Genomic DNA, 22,681 nt, shown 5'->3' with positions numbered 1-22,681 from the left:
TTTCCCCCAGTTACTTTGAGCAGTAACTAGGCAAGACTTTTGTACTTTTGTACTTCTGCGTTATATTTTCCTTGTAGCTCACAAACTCCCCAGTGATGTTGAATCTTCTGAGTTTTCAGAACTAGTTGAGATGGAAAGATTTTTGTTTTGTTTTGTTTTTCTTTTCTTTTTTTTTTTTTTTTTTTTTGTTAGGGCTTTTGCAGAGTTTTTGCCTGGAGTATTTGACTGAATGTTTGACTTCCTAACAGACTAGATTAATCTGAGTGCTCCAGGGTAAAATATGCCTTTGTGTATTTTGGTGACTAGGATCAATTAGTAACATTTATTTAATTTTTTATTGTTATGATTGGTATTATTAGTATGTGTACACCAATTTTTTAGGAAGATCTTTCCAGCAAAACTACAGCCTGGAGAAGAGGGCTGTATCAAATCCCAAGGACCATGGAAAAATGTTGGTGCACATTAAGGACCTGTAAACCCCTAAGTTCTTGGTGATTACGGCCTCACAGTGTCCATATATTTGTTAAGTATTAGTACAGAGGTAGGTACCTATTCTTTAATCTGCCTCATTCATTCCTGACTTGCAAAATCACCCCTTCAATACTGGATCTTTTGAGCTTGTCAGTCTATGAATCCTAGCAGCTGTGCTTCAGTGGTGTACCACTGAAGGGTAAAGCTGAGCCAGTTCTGTGGCTGTATTGAAGGAGCTTCAGTCTCCAAGTCTCCAGTCTGTTAAGGCAACAGGGTTTGAATGCAGCTGTTTTGGAGACCAGCACCCACCGCCTGTGCGCATGGTCTGAAGTTGCAAGTGTGTTGGGTCTGTCTGGGCTGGAGTCACCTTTCCCTGCAGCAGCCCACACAGTGCTGTGCTCTGCACTCGTAGCTGGAACAGCACTGATATCACTCAAGTGTTGTGTCTATTGCTGCATAGTGCTGGCACAGCATCAGGACTCCTTCCAAGCCCCCAAGAGCCAGCAGGCTGGGGGTGGGCAAGTGATGGGGAGGGGACATCGCCAGGGCAGCTGACCTAAACCAACCAAAGAGATATTCCATAACACCTGATGTCACACTCAGCAATAAAAAGGGGGGCTCTCGTGGGGGAGGGGGCTGTTCCTCCTGAACAACCACTACATGTTTTGAGGCCCTGCTTCCCAGGACGTGGCCGAACATCGCTCGTTGATGGGAAGTAGAGAATAATTTTTTTTCCCCTCTCTCTGTGCTTCCGCGCGGACTGACTGTTTCTTTTGTTTCTTTTCTCCCCATTCCCTTTCCCTTTAATTAAACCTTTCTCATCTCAAACCTCGAGTTCTCTGTGTTGTATTTTCTCCCCCTTCCTCTTTGAGGAGAGGGGGAGTGAGAGAGCGGTTGTGGTGGAGCTCGACTGTCCACCTGAGTAAAACCACCACAAGGAGAAAGGAGAACGTGACACAGATTGCATGACATATGAACAAACAAGCTATTATTAACTGGACACTGAACATGGTTACTAGCAAGTAAGTGTGTTAGTTTTACGCGATTTGAACAATTCTATTTTTATCTCAACCCTTCGTGCCCCAGGTTGGGTGCCAAAAAGGACTGTGTTGGTTTCAGGTAGCTGTGGTGTTAGGCAGCTGAACACCACAACCGCTCTCTCACTCCCCCTCCTTAGATGAGGAGGGGGAGAAATAAAGCAAAGAACAACTCACGGGTTGAGATAAGGATAATTTAATTAAAGGAAATAATAATAATAATAATAATAATAACAACAATAATAATAATAAAGGAAAGATTATTATTAACGAAACAATTTAATTAAAGGGAAAAAAAAGTGTAAGGGGAAAAGGGAAGGGGAAAGGGAAAAAGGGAGGAAAACAAACAAACAAAACAAGTAAAGGCTATGTGGAAGTGCAGAGGAAAGATATTACTCTCTACTTCCCACAAATGAGCGATGCTTGACCACGTCCTTGAAGCAGGGCCTCAACGCACGTAGCCGGTGTTCGGGAGGAGGACCGACGTTTTCATAACGAGAGCCCACCCCTCCCCTCTTCTTCCTGTTTCCACCTTTTCTTGCTGAGTGTGACATCATATGGTATGGAATATCCCTTTAGTTGGTTTAGGTCAGCTGCCCTGGTGATGTTTCTCTTCTCACTTTTTTGCCCACCCCCTAGGAGGGTTAGAGAGAGAGGCCCGATGCTGTGCCAGCACCGCTCAGCAGCAGACACAACACTGGTGTGATACCACTGCTGTTCTGGCTACAAGTGCAGAGCACAGCACTGTATGGGCTGCTGCAGGAAAAGTTAACATTCCAGACAGACCCAGTACAGTGCATTTTTTGCCTTCCCTGGTACATTAGAAGATCATACTCCGGAAAACATTTGACTTAGGATTTCCTCACTAATTTCCTCTTTGGTCTCAATAGCTGTTAATATCAAACTCAACACGTCCACATATCTTTGATCATTTACCTCTAGAATAATCTCCCCATTTTTAAATGAGGTGGGTGCTTGTAATCTTTCCAATAAATCTCTCCCTACGAGTGACTCCGGAGAGTGGGGCATGTATAGGGATTTGTGAATGCCCCACTGTTTCCCATATTTATATTTCAATGTTTTGCAGAAATATGCTATTTCAGATTGGCCAGTTGCCCCCTTCACTACAATGTAATCATTCCCCACTGATACCAATGCTTTACTGATCTCCTTCTATGACAAAGTGACGCACTGGGTGGATGAGGGAAAGGCTGTGGATGTGGTCTACCTTGACTTCAGCAAGGCTTTTGACACCGTCTCCCACAGCATTCTCCTCAAGAAACTGGCTGCTCTTGACTTGGACTGGCGCATGCTTCGTTGGGTTAAAAACTGGCTGGATAGCCGGGCCCAAAGAGTCGTGGTAAATGGAGCCAAGTCCAGTTGAAGGCCAGTCACTAGTGGCGTTCCCCAGGGCTCGGTGCTGGGGCCGGTCCTCTTTAATATCTTCATCGATGATCTGGACGAGGGCATTGAGTGCCCCCTCAGTAAGTTTGCAGATGACACCAAGTTAGGTGCGTGTGTCGATCTGCTCGAGGGTAGGAAGGCTCTGCAGGAGGATCTGGATAGGCTGCACCGATGGGCTGAGGTCAACTGCATGAAGTTCAACAAGGCCAAGTGCCGGGTCCTGCACCTGGGGTGCAATAACCCCAAGCAGAGCTACAGGCTGGGAGATGAGTGGTTGGAGAGCTGCCAGGCAGAGAAGGACCTGGGAGTGATGGTTGATAGTCGGCTGAATATGAGCCAGCAGTGTGCTCAGGTGGCCAAGAAGGCCAATGGCATCCTGGCTTGTATAAGAAGCAGTGTGACCAGCAGGGCTAGGGAAGTGATTGTCCCCCTGTACTCAGCTCTGGTGAGGCCGCACCTCGAGTACTGTGTTCAGTTTTGGGCCCCTCGCTACAAGAAGGACATCGAGGTGTTTGAGCGGGTCCAGAGAAGGGCGACGAAGCTGGTGAGGGGCCTGGAGAACAAGTCCTACGAGGAGCGGCTGAGGGAGCTGGGCTTGTTCAGCCTGGAGAAAAGGAGGCTCAGGGGTGACCTTATTGCTCTCTACAGATACCTTAAAGGAGGCTATAGTGAGGTGGGGGTTGGTCTATTCTCCCACGTGCCTGGTGACAGGACGAGGGGGAATGGGCTTAAGTTGCACCAGGGGAGTTTTAGGCTGGATGTTAGGAAAAACTTCTTTACTGAGAGGGTTGTTAGACATTGGAACAGGCTGCCCAGGGAAGTGGTGGAGTCACCCTCCCTGGAACTCTTTAAAAGACGTTTAGATGTAGAGCTTAGGGATATGGTTTAGTGGGGACTGTTAGCGTTAGGTCAGAGGTCGGACTCGATGATCTTGAGGTCTCTTCCAACCTATAAATTCTGTGATTCTGTGATTTATTTAATACTGAGTATGTTGCCCCCACATCTACCATAAGTTCCACTTCTTTTTCCCTCCTTCCCCAGCTTCATTTTTATAACCAGCTGATCTGCTGGGGTAGATTCCCCAGGTCCTCTTCAGTTATCTTTTGCACGTGCGACCACCACTTCCCTTCCCCGGTTCCCTTTTCCATTTGTTTTCTGTTCTGGGCATTTGTTTTTCCAATGGCCAAATTTCTTACATAGGGCACATTGATCCTTGCCTATCCGGGGCTGTTCCTGTCTGGGCCTCCTTTTTCCTTCTTCTCTAATAACTGCTATCAGCCTCTTCTGCATGTTTAATTGGGTAAGATAAAAGTCCTCTCTCCTTCTAAATTGCCCCATGTGCATGCACCACACCAAAGGCATATTTCAAATCTTCCAAAATGTTTGCCAGCTCAAGAGCTCTTATCAAGGCAATGATTTCCACCTTTTGGGCTGATGTTTGTTACCGCATATCCTGTGAGGCGAAATCCGTGGTGGATGAAGCTGCTGCCATCTATATACCAATCCTCTGCATCTTCTAGGAGTGTTTCCTTTAAGTCTGATCAGCTGGAGTCCATGGTCTTGATGTAATCATGAATGGGTGATCTGAAACACTGTTACTGAGGAAAGAGGCTGGGTTCACAGTATTAATGCCAAAAAAAAAAAAAAAAGTAAACTAATAGTCCATTATACACATTCCTTTTCTTCTTCAGCAGCTATCATTTGCAAATTGCAGCTGTGTCCCCTTTTCCGGAAGAGGTCTTTGAAAATTCAAGATCACAGTTCATGAATATGGTGGGGCTATTCTTGGACCCCTGTGGTAACACTGTCCAAGTAAGGTGTGTTTTCCATTCTCTATTGTTATTTTCCCATCCAAAGACAAAGAGTTTCTGGTTTTCAGTTCCCATGGTCAGGCAGAAAAAGGCATCCTTTAAATCTAGTTCTGTGAACCAAACTTGACTGTTTTTCTTATTTTGCAATTACAATCATTTTTCCCAATTTAAATTTCAAGCATTGCAAAAAAAAAATAAATGTATATTCCTGTTGGCTAGTTGCTCCTATTACATTTACAGACTAATTAACACAGAGAAAGAAGCTCCCATAACCAACAAAAAAATTCAAGCCTCTTTTCTTCATTCCCTACCTTTATTTCAACCAGTGGACCTGCTAGGCTAGATGCCCCAGGTCCCCATCATTCCTGACTGTTGTAAGTTTATCCTGCAGCCTAAGACAATTTCTTTCTGATATCAGGGGCCAATTGCCCTAGAAAGAGGCTAGCCAATTGCCTCTGTTTGTTTTCTGAAGCCAGGTCCATTTATTTTTTTTTTCTCTTCATTGTTTTTCAAAGTTGGTCCAAAAATTCCATAGGGGTTTCTTTTGGACCTTGTTGGAACAAATTTTCAATTCCCAATTTAACCAGATTTTGGTATAACTGTTCATAATTTCCGGGGTGATTAGGGTCTCAGTGGGGGGGTCGGTCAGGAGAATGCAATTGTCAACAGTTCCCTGAGCGGTCCCATTGGCAATCTGAGCTCACCCATACTCAGGTTGTTTTAAAAGTTAGCTGCTTTTCTGTTTCTATGACAATTCTCTTGGACCCATCATGTTCCCTCTGCCCCAAAGGGCTCACACCCATGATTTTGAGATCACAGCCTCCTGTTGAGGCAGAACTATTAACATTCCTACATCCTCTTTCCCTGCACATTCAACTTCAAACAGCTCTGTTAAATACTACATGCCACACCTTTAACACCTTCAACAACTCTTTTAACCCTTCCTTTATCTTTCTCCAGACTGTACTTTTCCTAATGCCAACACCAAACGCTAAGTCAGGGGTCAACTTAATTCCATACTGTCATAAATGAAGTCTCAACTCAATCTGAATTTTGTAATATTTATAAAACAAATATTTCTAAAAGGTATAAAAGGCAAGTACACAGCGCTGGGTGTGCGGGGAGTCTACGCTCCACCAACATGCACACACAAACATCAAACATTCTAAATATACAGAACATTGCTTTACATACTAAACGCAAGTAGGCCTATACATACGTACAATCAGAAAAGGTAACAAACAATCCTCCAAGTGCCACGACTCAACAGTCTCCATTTTCCACTCCTTTTCCTGATTACATACAAGTCTCCATTTTCCATTCCCTTTGAACAATATGCCTTGCTTTAAGTTGTCAAGCAACTCGGTCTTCAGGCCTTATGTATCCCGTTCTTCCCGGATTGAAGAAAAGCATATCCATCTCCTTTTCAAGGCCAATAGGCCTGGGTCAAAAGGCATGTCCAGGTCAGCAGGGGGCGTAACAGCAAAAGCCTTCGATGGCTGTAGCAGCAGAGGGGCCGATGGCGTAGCAGTCAGATCAGTAAAGGAGCCCGCAGCTCCCTCACTATCTGGCAAACCACATGTTTCTGACTGTGGCTCCACATGGCTCTTTAAGGCCTCAGAGATTGCTCGCCAGGTGTCGAGCAATCCCACTGCAGCCTTGCCATTTTCAGTTGCAGAGTCCCACACCTTGACCTCAGTTTGGTCCCATATTTCAGGCTCATAAACTGTCCAATTGTTAATAAGGAGAATAAGCTGTAAGGTTACCAGGACAGTCTTTGTTCCTAAGGACGTATGATTCCCCATAATGCACAGCTGCTTACCAGCGAGGGGCAGTTGTGTGCATGGGTCCACTTCTCTCAGCTTCAGCTTCTTTCCAGCTCCGGTGCACCCATTTCCAGCAACTTTCTGTACGAGCTTCTCTGAGCAGTTTGCTGAATTTGGCTGAACCTATCATCATGAGACAATCAATGTGCCTGTTCCCGTCCTGGTCTCCGTTCTGCTAGCCTGTTCCTTTTCATTCCTTCTTTTTGCTTCTTTATTGATGACATAACTTCATCACATTGTGTTGCCTTTTTTTCTTTTTTCTTGAGGACAGGCTCCCCTTGTTGCAGGAAGCACGGTCCAAAGCACGACAGACACCAGTAGAGTCAGATCATGCTCCGTTTTACTGCCCGAATAGTCTAACTTTTATAGTGAACTTAACAGGGGCGGATAGTGTCTCACACAAGATTATTGGTCAAAAGCACTCAGACAAACAACTAGAAGAAAACAACCCCACCTGCAAGAAAACAACCCCCTTGTGATTAGCAGTCACGTAGACCTTGTCCTTGAAGCCAGCTGCTGGTAACAATATTTTTCTGAATTCCTCAATTGGGCGATATGGGAACACTGTCATGGGAACTTCTCGTAGTCGTCCTGGTAGCTTGGTTTGCTCAGCTACAGCAAGCCATGGGATTTTTACTGTTTCAAAAATCCCTCAACATCCCCTCTTATACCCTTCTCTCCACAGCAGTTCTTTTCAAAACAACTTTTCATTGGTCAAACAACTTTGCCTATAACAACAACAGCAAACACCCAGCAACTTCCATGCCTTAACGGCTGGAGAACAAGCAACCCTGAGACTGCATGGAGTCTCCTGAATCACCCTTCTTTTTTCCCTCTAAACTCTTTTATATTCCTGATGGCCTGGTCGTTAAGAGTCTAATGTTATCTCAACCACAGGGCTTTCCAACCCCCATGGCTACATTCCTAAATCTCCCCCTTCTTTATTAATATCAACCATTTTCTCAACACGAATTAACACTGCATTTATAACAATACCTTTTCCCTCTAAGATGCTGAAACAACATATCTGTATACAACATTTCATCCTATTTCCCTTCTCTCCTCAAAAACAACATTAATTGCAAGATGGTGTTATAGTCGATTGATCCATAAAGTGGCCATTTAGTTTATGTAGTGGCCACCATTGATTGCAATACTTAGTGAAAGTCCTCTTGCTTTCTGTGCCCCCAGTTCTAACAATATCCTTCGAATGTGCCAATATGCACCCAAGGAGGCTTTCTTTAAAACATCTTTGTTTTGGATATTACTCATTTCCTTGATTTCCCATTCCCTTTTATTTATTTATTTATTACTGTTCCTTACTAGTTACTGTCCTTTGTTTCAATTTCCACACAAACCTTTTTACTGCGGGTTTTTACTATCTTTTCCTAATCTTCTTCCCAAATGTCCCAATTCTCTGCGATTAAACTCCTCTTCCCACATACAAACTTTATTATTTCATTTTATAAATGAGCTCTGTTCCAATCATAAATCCACAGGACATCCGGAAAACAGCTGAAGCACTCAGCCTTCCATCTTCTAGACAAATATTACCACCTTCTTCCCAAAATTTACATTTCAACAGAATCGAATTTCAAGCCGAATGACAAGTTTTCTCATGCACTTTGTTAGTAAGCCCATACAAAACAAGTAATCACTCCTGAGTATCCCTCAATATGGGGGTTTAAAAAGGTATTGAGGCCTAAATAAATTCACTCTCCCCCTTCTTACCCAATTCTCAGGCCTCAAGCCTGAACCACCAAAGAAGTGACTCTTTCCTTTCTGCTGCTTTGATAATTAGTCAGCCCCCTCCCACCCAATACTTGGAAAACCGACCAAACACCACAGCAAATATACCAACACTTCTCAACTGTTAGTTACTTAGATAATGCTCCCGCCTTTTTTCTCATCACACTCAAAGCATTTAAGAGCAAAAAACAGTGTTATATATGGAGTGGTAATTAGTGTCGAGAAAATGGTTGATATTAATAAAGAAGGGGGAGATTTGGGAATGTGGCCATGGGGGTTGGAAAGCCCCGTGGTTGAGATAACATTAGACTCTTAACGATAAGGCCATCAGGAATATAAAAGAGTTTAGAGGGAACAAAGAAGGGTGATTCAGGAGACTCCATGTACTCTCAGGGTTTCTTGTTCTCCAGATGGTTCTCTTGTTCTCCAGCCATTAAGGCATGGAAGTTGCTGGGTGTTTGCTGTTGTTGTTATAGGCAAAGTTGTTTGACCAATGAAAAGTTGTTTTGAAAAGAACTGCTGTGGGGAGAAGGGATAAGAGGGGAGCCTGCCCTCAAGATAAAAAAGGCAACAGGACGAAGTTACATCAATAAAGAAGCAGGAAAAAGAAGTGAAGAGGAACAGGCTGGCTGAATGGAGACCAGGACGGGAATGTTTGATGTTTGTGTGTGCGTGTTGGTGAAGCGTAGACTCCTCACACATCCAGCGCTGTTTACTTGCCTTTTATACCTTTTAGAAATATTTGTTTTATAAATATTACAAAATTCAGATTGAGTTGAGACCTCATTTATATCAATAGGAACACAAGATACACCACCGAGAGCATATATTGGGCACCACCAATCAAAACTTGGATAAAACAGCACTTCTTTTCAGTCTGTCATGCACTTCATTCCCCTCGGGGAAAATACAGAACCGCAGATCAGAACTCTGCACTCGCTTCACAGTGATGCTGCGTCTTACTTACAGCACAATCTCCCAATCACACAGAGAGGCCCCTAGCACATCTCATTCATACTACAAGAATATATCATTTAGAACGATAACCAACCAAACAAGTATTGTCTCTGACTGTGTTCTTCGTGGAGTGACTCATTCCACTTTGTTTCAAACCCTTACACTTAAACAAATACTTTCAACACAAAATATCTGGACATTTAAGAATAAGACGTACAATTATTAACACTCCAGTTAGTATCCCTCCAGAAGCTGCAAATATTACCCAGTGTGATATATGGCATAATAATTCGTGTCAAGAAGATGGTTCATATTAATAAAGAAGGGGGAGATGTGGGAGTGTGGCCATGGGGGTCGCCAAGCCCCATCATTGATGATAACATCAGACTCTTAATGATGAGGCCATCAGGAATATGAAAGAGTTTAGAGGGAACAAAGAAGGGTGATTCAGGAGACCCCATGCAGTCTCAGGTTGCTTGTTCTCCAGCCATTAAGGCATGGAAGTTGCTGGGTGTTTGCTGTTGCCAGGCAAAGTTGTTTGACCAATGAAAAGTTGTTTTGAAAAGGACTGCTGTGTAGAGAAGGGTATAAGAGGGGAGCCTGCCCTCAAGATAAAAAAGGCAACATGATATAATGAAGTTATGTCATCAATAAAGAAGTAGAAAGAAGGAATGAAAAGGAACAGGCTAGCAGAATGGAGACCAGGACGGGAACAGGCACATTGATTGCCTCATGAAGATAGGTTCGGCCAAACTCAACAAACTGCTCAGAGAAGCTCGTACAGAAAGTCGCTGGAAATAGGCGCACTGGAGCTGGAGAGAAGCTCGAGCTGAGAGAAGCGGACCTGCGCACACAACTGCCCCTTGCTGGTAAGCAGTTGCGCATTATGGGGAATCATACGTCCTTAGGAACAAAGACTGTCCTGGTAACCTTACAGCTTATTCTCCTTATTAACAATCGGACAGTTTATGAGCCTGAAATATGGGACCAAACTGAGGTCAAGGTGTGGGACTCTGCAACTGAAAATGACAAGGCTGCAGTGGGATTGCTCGGCACCTGGCGAGCAATCTCTGAGGCCTTAAAGAGCCATGTGGGACCACAGTCAGAAACGTGTGGTTTGCCAGATAGTGAGGGAGCTGCGGGCTCCTTTACTGATCTGACTGCTACGCCATGGGCCCCTCTGCTGCTACAGCCATTGAAGGCCTTTGATGTTATGCCCCCTGGTGACCTGGATGTGCCTTTTGACCTAGGCCCTATTGGCCTTGAAAACAAGATGGATATGTTTTTCTTCAGTCCGGGATGAATAGGATACGTAAGGCCCGAAGGCCGAGTTGCTTGACGACTTAAAGCGAGACATGCTGTTCCCACGACTAGCCCTGGAATTCTCTGGTGTTTGTAATCAAGAAAAGGAATGGAAAATGGCGACTGTTATAAGTCATGGAAGATATGGTATCACTTTAATCAGGCCAACTATGCTCCCCCAGTCATGGACATTGATAGTAATAGACTTAAAGGATTGTTTGTTACCTTTTCTGATAGTATATATGTATAGACATACTCGGGTTTAGTATGTAAAAGCAATGTTCTGTATATTTAGAATGTTTGATGTTTGTGTGTGCGTGTTGGTAGAGCATAGACTCCCTGTGCACCCAGCGCTGTTTACTTGTCTTTTATAAATATTACTAAATTCAGATTGATTTGAGACTTCATTTATAACACCCACAAAACATTGTCATAATTGTGAAAGGCCCACTTACCCTTCTCCTGCTTCTTATATAGTCATTAGCAGGTCCATCCTGGCTCCCAAAACAGGGATGAAGCGATAACTTTGGATTTGCTCAGTCTACTCCCAAGATTGCTAGTGGCCACTCTATCGATCAGCAAATCCCCCTTGACCACTCTACCAGTCAATCTGTAGGGTACCCACCTCCCCTATGGGGACTATGCTGCATGCCAGACGTCTCTGCGCGATTTACCAGCTGTCCCGGTCACGTGTACAACTTACAGGCCCTTCCTCTACTGTAAAACATACCGTTTGTCCGCAGCTGAGGGAGGTCTTTGTCTGCTCCCACAGTGAGTGGCTAGGAGTGGAGTCCCCTCCGAGCAAAATACTTGGTACAACTAGGGGCGTCCACTCCACAGTCGATCCTGCAGCCGAGCAGTGTCTCCTGCCTGGCTCGCCAAAATGACTTGCAGAAAACGGACTCCACAATCAGTAAGATTGTAAAGTAGGTATGTTTATTCAGCGCTGGGCAGCATGGGGGGGGGGAAGTCCCACCAAAGTCATACTCACCTACTAGTTCCAAAACACAGTTTATATACTTTTTGATTATAGGACCCTTCCCTGTTTCCCTGCATGACCTTCAGTTGCCGGCCTGTTAAATTTCAAATTTCTTTTGACTTTTTTACTGAAAGTGGTAATTACCACTTTTGAAGTGGTAATGTTTCTTCACTTATCTGACTTGACTTAACACCATGATTTTCGTCTAATTGTTCCAAGGAGTCTGGTTGTCTGCGTTTTACAAGGTTGCCTGCTAAGTTTTCTTATCACTGCAAGCATATCTCAATACCACATTCCTTACCTTTAAACAATGTAACTCTGCAAAAACAACATTTTTATTACCACAATCGCAAATGTAGCACTTATTCATTCTTAATCAATCACTCTCTAATTTCTAATCCCATGTTTCAATAGCTGTTGTGTTAGTAGCTTTCTCCATGTGGTTATTGCTTCCAGTACTCATCAGCTTTAATTTTGTGTTCTCCCCACTTTCAGGTGGAAGCACGCCTCCTGGTATAACTGCACCAACTGTGCCTAGCATCCCATCTCCAATTGGGGTGAATGGTTTCACTGGCCTCCCGCCACAGGCTAATGGGCAGCCCACCGCAGAAGCTGTGTTTGCTAATGGCATCCACCCTTACCCAGGTAAGCCAGACCACAACCTGCTCCTTCAGTCCTAGGGAAATTATCTACAACTGAGGTAGTGTAAGCTACTTCAGAAGGGTTATACCTTGCTGTGGTGGTTTTACTCACGTGGGCAGCCGAGCTCCACCACCGTACTAGGTCTGGTAGGGGGAGTGAGAAAGCGATTGTGGTATTCAGCTGCCTAGCACGGTAAAACCACCACAACCAGAACCGCTCTCTCACTCCCCCTCTCCTCAAAGAGGAAGGGGGAGAAAATACAACACAGAGAACTCGAGGTTTGAGATGAGAAAGGTTTAATTAAAGGGAAAGGGAATGGGGAGAAAAGAAACAAAAGAAACAGTCAGTCCACGCGGAAGCACAGAGAGAGGGGAAAAAAATTATTCTCTACTTCCCATCAACGAGCGATGTTCGGCCACGTCCTGGGAAGCAGGGCCTCAAAACACGTAGTGGTTGTTCAGGAGGAACAGCCCCCTCCCCCACGAGAGCCCCCCTTTTTATTGCTGAGTGTGACATCAGGTGTTATGGAATATCCCTTTGGTTGGTTTAGGTCAGCTGCCCTGGCGATGTCCCCTCCCCATCACTTGCCCACCCCCAGCCTGCTGGCTCTTGGGGGCTTGGAAGGAGTCCTGATGCTGTGCCAGCACTATGCAGCAATAGACACAACACTTGAGTGATATCAGTGCTGTTCCAGCTACGAGTGCAGAGTACAGCACTGTGTGGGCTGCTGCAGGGAAAGGTGACTCCAGCCCAGACAGACCCAACACACTTGCAACTTCAGACCATGCGCACAGGCGGTGGGTGCTGGTCTCCAAAACAGCTGCATTCAAACCCTGTTGCCTTAACAGACTGGAGACTTGGAGACTGAAGCTCCTTCAATACAGCCACAGAACTGGCTCAGCTTTACCCTTCAGTGGTACACCACTGAAGCACAGCTGCTAGGATTCATAGACTGACAAGCTCAAAAGATCCAGTATTGAAGGGGTGATTTTGCAAGTCAGGAATGAATGAGGCAGATTAAAGAATAGGTACCTACCTCTGTACTAATACTTAACAAATATATGGACACTGTGAGGCCGTAATCACCAAGAACTTAGGGGTTTACAGGTCCTTAATGTGCACCAACATTTTTCCATGGTCCTTGGGATTTGATACAGCCCTCTTCTCCAGGCTGTAGTTTTGCTGGAAAGATCTTCCTAAAAAATTGGTGTACACATACTAATAATACCAATCATAACAATAAAAAATTAAATAAATGTTACTAATTGATCCTAGTCACCAAAATACACAAAGGCATATTTTACCCTGGAGCACTCAGATTAATCTAGTCTGTTAGGAAGTCAAACATTCAGTCAAATACTCCAGGCAAAAACTCTGCAAAAGCCCTAACAAAAAAAAAAAAAAAAAAAAAGAAAAGAAAAACAAAACAAAACAAAAATCTTTCCATCTCAACTAGTTCTGAAAACTCAGAAGATTCAACATCACTGGGGAGTTTGTGAGCTACAAGGAAAATATAACGCAGAAGTACAAAAGTACAAAAGTCTTGCCTAGTTACTGCTCAAAGTAACTGGGGGAAAAATAAAAATAAATAAATAAAATAAAATAAAATAAAGAACACAAAACAACTGGTAATGCAGCAAAGGAAAGCCCAGAAATATCAATAGTATTGAAAAAATAGTTATAATTTCTTCCTACACACAACTTGTAAACATTTAGCCATGAGTTTAACTTTAAGCAGAATTGAAATCAAGGGTCTTACTGTGCTAGAAGTTAGAAGTTACATGTTTGTAGCAGGTTAGAGGGATGGGGAGCTCTTGGTGGCTTATGGGGAGGCATCAGAAGATTGAAGGAAGCCTTAGTGTGCTCACTGAGCTCAGCCACTGCAGCAAGAAAGCACCCTATTTTTAAGGTGATATAAATATATCCTTTGGTTCATCTGAGCATCTGCCTGTTTGCCAGTCTGTCATCTCGCTGTTTATCCATCCCTTTCTATGTCTATCTTTTTTTCTGCTTTATCTAGCTCCTCTTAGCTAATTTTCCATGATACATTACTGCAGATATCAGAGAAAAGATGATCTCTCTAGATGAATCATAATGATTTGAGCTTTCATTACTACCTCCAAATACTCCCATAATTAAAGAAAGCTTTGAGTTAGGTATTTCATCTAAGATTATATGAAATTAATCTGATCTTTTCTGAATTTTGGAGAGACTCGTTCAGCCAGCAGTCCACAGTAAGCCCCTGCACAAATACCAGAAGCCTAACACACTGAAAGGTAAAAGTCATCCTAGCTTCACTTCTCTGCAGGATGAGGGTCTCCTCTGCCCGTAGAGCTGACTTCCAAACATTTTGTTTTGTGTGAAGTTGGGATTTATCTCAGCATGTCTTCAGCAATACATTGGTCCTTCCCAGTGCTCAGCTTCCCCATAACTCAATGACATCCTAAGTGATAGCAGAGGTGTAAAGTGGTCAGCCAGAATCTTACCGATCATTTTATTTCTGCCTGTCCCAACTAGCAATGAAACCTTGACAGCAAGCTCCTTTGTAGCAGGTTAGGTGTAGGACACGTCATGTGTTTGCTCCATCATATTCTCTTCCTTCTCATGAGCATTAATGCACCCTCCAAGACTTTATTCCTTGCCACAGGCTTTATTGAAGCCTAGAGCTTACGGGTATTAAAATAAATAAATAAATAAATAAATAAATAATAATAATAATAATAATAATAAAGGATTAGACATTTATGTGGCTATTGAGAACATCCACAGCCACATTAGACTAGATAAAAATATAGAAAGGACACAAACCTTCATGTTTTATGATATAATCCAGTCACTAATTGCTTGGGGTTAGAAAGAAATTTTCATCACTGGACAGCTTATCCTATCATTGTTCATTATGGGATTTTTCACACTTTCTTCTGTAGCATCAGTTATTGGCACTGCCCTGTGGTTCTGCATTTCTAAATGCAAAGGTAGAAATAAAATATTAAAGCTAAGCATGCAATTGCACTAACACTATAGAGAAGAAAAGAACATGCCAGTCCCTACTCAAAGTCAGCATCTTCCAAACAATTTTCTTTTATGATATATTTCTCATTCTGAAAGTGGCCAAGAGTGCTGCAGTATTATGTATGTAACCATAGCAAGACTAGTCTTGCTATGGTTATGACTTGCTATATGTTGTTTAGTGCCTGAATTTTGCTCTCAGATACTCTTTCATACTCCACAGAAAAACTGAAATGTGGGTTCTGACCATTATATCCTGTAGCAGAATTTACTTTGTTGCCTGAAAATAGCAAAACAAGACAATCAAAATCTGTAGAGGCATGACATCCACATCATTCAGAACCAAATAAATCCCATTAATTGTGTACTTTGTCTACACATCCATATTTGCGTCTTGCTATAATATTTTTGATGTTGCAGCTAAACGACTTCAGAACTCCAGTCTTTGCACTACAAAAGCAGGTGCAAATCATATAATTATATTTGCCCTGTAGTTTCACTATTATTTTTTTTCTGTCTTCACTGGTGCTCTTTTTTTTTTTTTTTAACATTCCCTTTGCCTGGAACAGGAACAGACACAGAGTATCATTTGGGTCTTAGTTTTTTCACTACTGAAACCCCCATGACTTTGGAGCAAAGGCAACAGTAGGTCAGACATCCCTACTCACCAGATCTCTGATCACAGCTCCAGTCCCTGCAGGAGTTCTCTCTTTCTGTGGTTTTGGTTGGGCTATGGATCCATGCAGCACCACCAGAAAACAATTCCTTGCAGACATACACTTTGCAAGCCATGCTCACATCCTCTCCAAGCTCAACCAGTACATACATAATGCTTCATCGTGCACTTTTTGGCATGGACAGAAAAACAAGGGATCAAAATTTTCACCTCCAACTAGCATGAGTTCCTTTGGAGATTTGGCCTTTTTGTGCATTAAATGCCTGCCCTTTAGTCTTTCAACTTGCATAGCTATCGAACATGGCAATGTGTCACAACACATAGTGGGGACAAAGAACATAATCTGTTGTGCCATGATCTGGCAAGTCACTTTGCAGCAGCACAAGAGCATTTGCCATTTTCACATTCATCATAGTAACAAGGATTGTGCTCTTCTGCCAACACTTTGTACTGGGTCTGGCTGGGATGTTAACTTTCCCTGCAGCAGCCCATACAGTGCTGTGCTCTGCACTTGTAGCCAGAACAGCAATGGTATCACACCAGTGTTGTGTCTGCTGCTGAGCGGTGCTGGCACAGCATCAAGACTCTCTCTAACCCTCCTAGGGGGTGGGAAAAAAAGTGAGAAGAGAAACATCACCAGGGCAGCTGACCTAAACCAACCAAAGGGATATTCCATACCATATGATGTCACACTCAGCAATAAAAGGTGGAAACAGGAAGAAGAAGGGGGGGGGGGGGGCTCTCATTATGAAAACATCTGTCCTCCTCCCGAACACCGGCTACGTGCGTTGAGGCCCTGCTTCAAGGACGTGGTCAATCATCGCTCATTTGTGGGAAGTAGAGAGTAATTTCTTTCCTCTGCACTTCCACATAGCCTTTATTTGTTTTGTTTTGTTTTTTTCCCCTTCCCCTCCTTTTTCCCCTTTCCCTTTTTTTCCCCTTTAGTTAAATTGTTTAGTTAATAGTAATCTTTCTTTAATTATTATTATTTCCCTTTAATTAAATTATCCTTATCTCAACCTGTGAGTTGTTCTTTCCTTTACTTCTTCCCATCCTCATCTAAGGAGGGGGAGTGAGAGAGCAGTTGTGGTGTTTAGCCGCCCAGCACAGTAAAACCACCACACACTTCTTAGCCACCAAGAGCCCGGTGCCTCTCTTGTAACAGTGTGTGACCTACAATAACAGTGGAGGCCATCTGCACTGTTTTCTGCTGTGTTTCACACCATCAAAATTCTGCTCTCCAAGAATGAGTCTTGCCCCTACTGGATTACATTGTGAGGATCTAGACAAAATGCTTGCTGCAAAAATAAAGCCTCCTCAGGAAGAGAAGAGGAGGGCAAGATGAGAAAACTGGGAGATCAAAGTGTATCAAACAAGAGAGAGACAGGAGCAGCTGTCATGGGTTCAGTGACTCAAAATGAGGGAATTGGAAGGGGGCACAGAGCACAGCACTCAGAAAAGAGTGAGCACTGCTCTGTCATCTTCTGCCCAGTAATGTGCCCAGGAAGGAAGCATAAATATAGCCCATACTATCCCGGGCCAGGGGATGTCCAGTCCAACTAGAGCCAGGGGTGGACCCAGTGGTAGGGCAACTTTGAGGAGCCTCAGATGGGGAATGTTTTCCAGGATGCTGGTTTCTTCAGTGCATTTAGTCTGGGCATGTGTAACTGAGGACAACGAAAGAAGACTTCCCTCAGCTGTCCATAATGCACTATAAATAAGTTTCCTCATTCACAGCTCTCGGTGCTGCTGTTTCTGACTGCCTACCACTACCAGGAACAGCTTTATAACTCCTCATTGCAGACACTGCAGAAGTCCCTCCACTCCACTTTACTTATGCAGTGGGCGCATCTGTGCTAGCAAGACAGCAAGCTCCACTTCATGCCCTACTTGAGGCCCGCTCCTCTCTGGTGAGGACTACCTGTCAGTACAAATGGGTAGCCAAGCCTTTATGCCTACATTTCCAAGCCACAGCTGAGACTGGCAGCAAAGGTGTCCCTCATGGGTGAATTCCTGTGTTGTAGAAACTCATGTCTTAGGAACTGACATGAAACCATCAATTCATTTTCCTTGGCTCAACAAAGAGCCATCAGGCAGTAACCAGTTTCACCCATTGTCAGCAGAGACAGGATTCAAACTCCATCTGTAATTATTATCATTAACCAAACTCATTTTGTAGGGGAGGAGTTGCCGGCATGCTGATATGACAGCCTTATCTGTTAGTTTGTCAATTATCTAGCAGCACTGCTGATGGGCAGGCTGCTGCTCCAGGCCAGTTGGTAACAGGATCAGTCCTGATCACAACAGACACCCTCCAGTGGCATTGGCCAGGATCAGGGATTCCTTTGTGCAGGCAGAGAAAGGGACTGGCTTCCCCTGCCCCAGTACATGCCCTGACATTTCAAAGGGGTCACACAGAGTCCCAAGAGCAGGTGAATGAGAAGAACAGAAAATGAGTGACCTTCCTGCACCTGTAGAAGGTCCAGAATGAAAGCCAAGACCCCTAGCATTCGGTCTGGTCATACACCATGCCCTAGAAATTACCTGGCTCAGCAGCCCCGTTACTTGCAATAGGAAATCTTTTGCTTCATTGTGTTTGTCTACCCTAAATCCCTGAGTGAGAGCTTTCCCTTTAATATTTTTTATCAGCAGTTCAAAAAATGAAACAGTGAGCTCCTGAAACATCATTATGAGTGGGAAGCATTTATTTGACCCATTAGTAACTATCTGCCATGTGCCATAAACCACGCTTTACTGGTAAAATAAATAAGTGAATGTTCTGGTTTAACCCTGCCAGCAGCTAAGCACTACACAGCCTTTCGCTCACCCTCCCCCCTCCCCCTCTGGGATGGGGGAGAGATAAGGTCGACCCTGAGACTTCTCTTCTCCAGGCTAAACAATCCCAGCTCCTTCAGCCGCTCCTCTAATCCTGGTCAGAACCTTCATTTCTGTGTCTGAAGGACTGCCTACTGGAAATAGGAGTAGCAGGCTTCTTAGAGAATTCCCATTTTGTGACTGTTTTTCCTTGCAACTCACGTACCCGTGCCTCTAGGGTCGAGGTATATTTTCTATCCCATTTCCTCATGTCCTCTCCATGGTCACATAGGTAAAACCACAGGGTGGCTCGGGGTGTGTACCCACTATATCTTCTTCACGGGAGATGCTGAGAAGGCAGAGATACTGAATGCTTTCTTTGCTTCAGTCTTTGCTTCAAGGACACTCCCCCGGGACTCCTCGCCCCTGGCAATAGGACAAAGGGTCTGGGAAATGGAGGGCTCCCCCCTGGTGGATGTGGGACTGGTTCAGGAGCGTCTGAGTGGGCTCAACTCACACAAATCCATGGGTCCCGATGGGATGCATCCACGTGTGCTAAGGGAGCTGGCAGATGTGATCACCGAACCGCTCTCTATCATCTTTGAAAGGTCCTGGAGAACAGGAGAGGTGCCTGAAGACTGGAGGATAGCCAATGTCACTCCGGTCTTCAAGAAGGGCAAGATGGAGTTTCCGTGAAACTACAGGCCAGTCAGTCTCACTTCTGTCCCTGGAAAGGTGTTGGAACAGCTTGTTCTGGATGCCATCTCCAAGCAATTGGAAGAGAAGAAGGTTATGAGGAGTAGTCAGCATGGCTTCACCAAGGGGAATTCATGCTCGACCAACCTCGTTGCCTTCTATGATGGCCTCACCAGCTGGGTAGATGAGGGGAGAGCAGTGGTGACAAGCTGCTCACCTAGACAGTGACGAAAATCTTTCTGCACATCTCATAACTCACACTGGTATAGGATTCGGGTAGTTACTGTTGTTTTTGCGACATCTTCGTCTTCATCCTTCTGCTCCTCTGATGGCCCAGCCTCGTCTTCTCCATACCTAGTCTTAGCAGGAGTTTCTCTGCGTTCTAAACGTTCTGACTCTCTAAACCATTTTTTCATCTTGGTTACGGGTGCAACCGACACTGGTACAGTTTGTTTCCCTGGCTCAGCCTTGGGGCCCGTTGTAGGGCTTGGAGTGGCCGCTGGGCCTGTCTTAGGGGTAGAAGTGTCCGCAGGGTCTGTCACTGGGGTTATATTGGCATTGAATTGTAGTGGGTTTAAGTGGCAAGGTTTTGGTAGCAGAGGGCCATAGGGGTGGTTTCTGTGAGAAGGATCTAGAAGCTGCCCCATGTTTGGTAAGGGCCCCACTGCTGACCAGAGCCAAGCCAATAAGCGATGTTGTTTTGCACCTCTGTGAGAGCATGGAGTACTCCACTGTGGTACTCCATGGGCTGCAGGGGGACAGCCTGCTTCAATATGGTCCTCACCACAGGCCTCAGGGGGACTTCTGCTCTGGCGCATGGAGCACCTCTCCGCCTCCTTCTTCACTGACCTTGGCGCCTGCAAGGCTGTTCCTCACTCCTCTCACTCTCCCAGCAGCTGTGTATCACAGCGTTTTTTTCCCTGTCTTAAATATGCTCTCACAGAGGCGCAAAACAACATCGCTTATTAGCTCAGCTCTGGTCAGCAGTGGGGCCCTTAACAAACATGGGGCAGCTTCTAGATCCTTCTCACAGAAACCACCCCTATGGCCCTCTGCTACCAAAACCTTGCCACGTGAACCCACTACAGTCAGATCCTTGCCACGTTAACCCACTACAATCAGATCCATTAGTTTTTGTAACACTAACTTCAACTAATATTTGCAGTAAGAGAGAAGACTTGTCAGCTGGATGGGGTGGCAGAGACAGGGTAAATCTACCTTAGAGGAGCATGATCATATTACTTTATGTGCATCTTACCGAAGAGTAAAGCAACCTTCCCTCCTGGTTTCATGCTGAGACACAAAAATGATTTACATCTCCCCACCACTGTGAATTTTAGCATGTGGTATGCTCCAGCCTACAGTTACAAACAACCCTGGGGCAGGTTAGCTGTGGATCATGAGCCCCTCGTACATTTGAGCCCTTCCTGAACTTCACACTGGTCATTAGTATGTAGGAGGGCTGTCACTTTGATGAACACAGCATGGCCACAACTTCCTCAAATGTCTAATCAGTGTCTTGAGATTTCTGGATCAATACCAACCGTTGGCTTCATCCGTACTACAGCTGGGAGAACAGGCAGTTATGCCCTTCACTAAATTTAATTCATCTGGCACAGTGAGTGGCAGCATGAGGTTATGCTCATGGATGCCCAAGCTACTCTGACTTCATGCCAGGGTACCCAGCCAGCCCTGGAGCCTGTGTCCCTGCATCTTCCTAGGCCGTGTTGGCCAGCATAGGCACATCCACTGTAATGAAGTCACATCTTCATTTGCTGAGTAAACACACCTTCAGAGCTAAGGAAGATGAATTCTTCAGTGAGCAAAGGTCATCACTTTTATTTTTAAGAACTCCCAAGTTCTTAAACAACACCAAATAGGTGGTGAATTGCCACAACTGCCTTTCGCAAACGGCCAGGGTAGGGTATAAGGCTCTGAATAAAACAGAGAGCACTGAACTGGGGGTTGCTGCCTCTCCATGGGGTCTGGTGCTACAGCCCAGAGGTGCTTTTGCCTTGCTGCTTTTCAACAGGGACTCTTGGGCCAGTGTTGTAGTCCTGAGTGTCAGACCAGCCACAAACACCTTGCATCTTCTTTACCTGTGAGTAAATAATTCCTAGCTTGGATCAAAGCTGACTGAAATCAAAGATTGAGTTATCCTGTTGACTTGCATGTGCTGAGAGACAAGAGGAAAATCCCTCTGTAATCTGGGGCACAAAACAGTCTCCTTAGAAAGAAACTCACAGTTAAATACTCCACTTGCTGACGAGTGCTGAAGGCTCAGGGAAATAATCACAGAATCACAGAATCACAGAACTGAAGGGCTTGGAAGGGACCTCGAAAGATCATCGGGTCCAACACCCCTGCCAAAGCAGGTTCCTTAGAGCAGGCTGCCCAGGTAGGCATCTAGACGAGCCTTGAATATCTCCAGAGAAGGAGACTCCACAACCTCTCTGGGCAGCCTGTTCCAATGCTCCGTCACCCTCACCGTGAAGAAGTTCTTTCGCATGTCAGTGCGGAACTTCCTGTGCTCTATCTCGTGACCATTACCCCTTGTCCTGGCCCCACAAACCACTGAAAAGAGGTTGGCCAAATCCCTCTGTCTCCCACAACTCATGTATTTATACACATTGATGAGATCCCCTCTCAGTCTTCTTTTCTCCAGGCTGAACAGACCCAGGTCTCTCAGCCTTTCCTCATAAGGAAGATGCTTCAGGCCCCGTATCATCTTGGTGGCCCTCCGCTGGACTCTTTCCAGGAGATCCCTGTGTTTTTTATACCGGGGAGCCCAGAACTGGACACAGTACTCCAGGTGAGGCCTGCCCAGGGCAGAGTAGAGGGGGAGGATCACCTCCCTTGACCTGCTGGCCACACTCCTTTTAATGCATGCCAGGATCCCATTGGCCCTCTTGGCCATGAGGGCACAGTGCTGGCTCATGGCCAACCTGGCATCCACCAGCACCCCCAGGTCCTTCTCCTCAGAGCTCCTTTCCAGCAGGTCACCCCCCAGCCTGTACTGATACTTTGGGTTGTTCCTGCCCAGGTACAGGACTCTACACTTGCTCTTGTTAAACCTCATTTGGTTTCTTCCTACCCATCTCTCTAGCCTGTCTAGGTCTCGCTGAATGGCATCACAGCCTTCTGGCGTGTCAGCCACTCCTCCCAGCTTTGTGTCATCGACATACTTGCTGAGGGCAGACACTATTCCCTCATCAAGGTCATCGATGAAGATGTTGAACAAGACTGGACCCAGCACCGATCCCTGAGGAACACCGCTGGTCACAGGTCTCCAGCCAGACTCTGCGCTG

The 22,681-nt window shown here is 45.0% G+C and overlaps 1 protein-coding gene across 1 annotated transcript in view; it reads left to right on the top strand.

The window, feature by feature from the left end:
- Positions 1-22,681, top strand: part of LOC311220843 (CUGBP Elav-like family member 4) — a gene marked incomplete at both ends in the record, with an annotated part of 114,429 nt that overhangs the window by 44,855 nt on the left and 46,893 nt on the right. The window contains one exon of the mRNA XM_084304487.1: positions 12,032-12,181. Within this exon, the coding sequence (XP_084160613.1) occupies positions 12,032-12,181 (150 nt within the window). The remainder of the gene's footprint in view (positions 1-12,031; positions 12,182-22,681) is intronic.

Source organism: Netta rufina (assembly GCF_964035555.1).
Source record: "Netta rufina genome assembly, chromosome: W".
NCBI lineage: Eukaryota > Metazoa > Chordata > Aves > Anseriformes > Anatidae > Netta > Netta rufina.
Note: the sequence above shows the minus strand (reverse complement) of the source record. Positions and strands in the feature narration are given on the sequence as shown.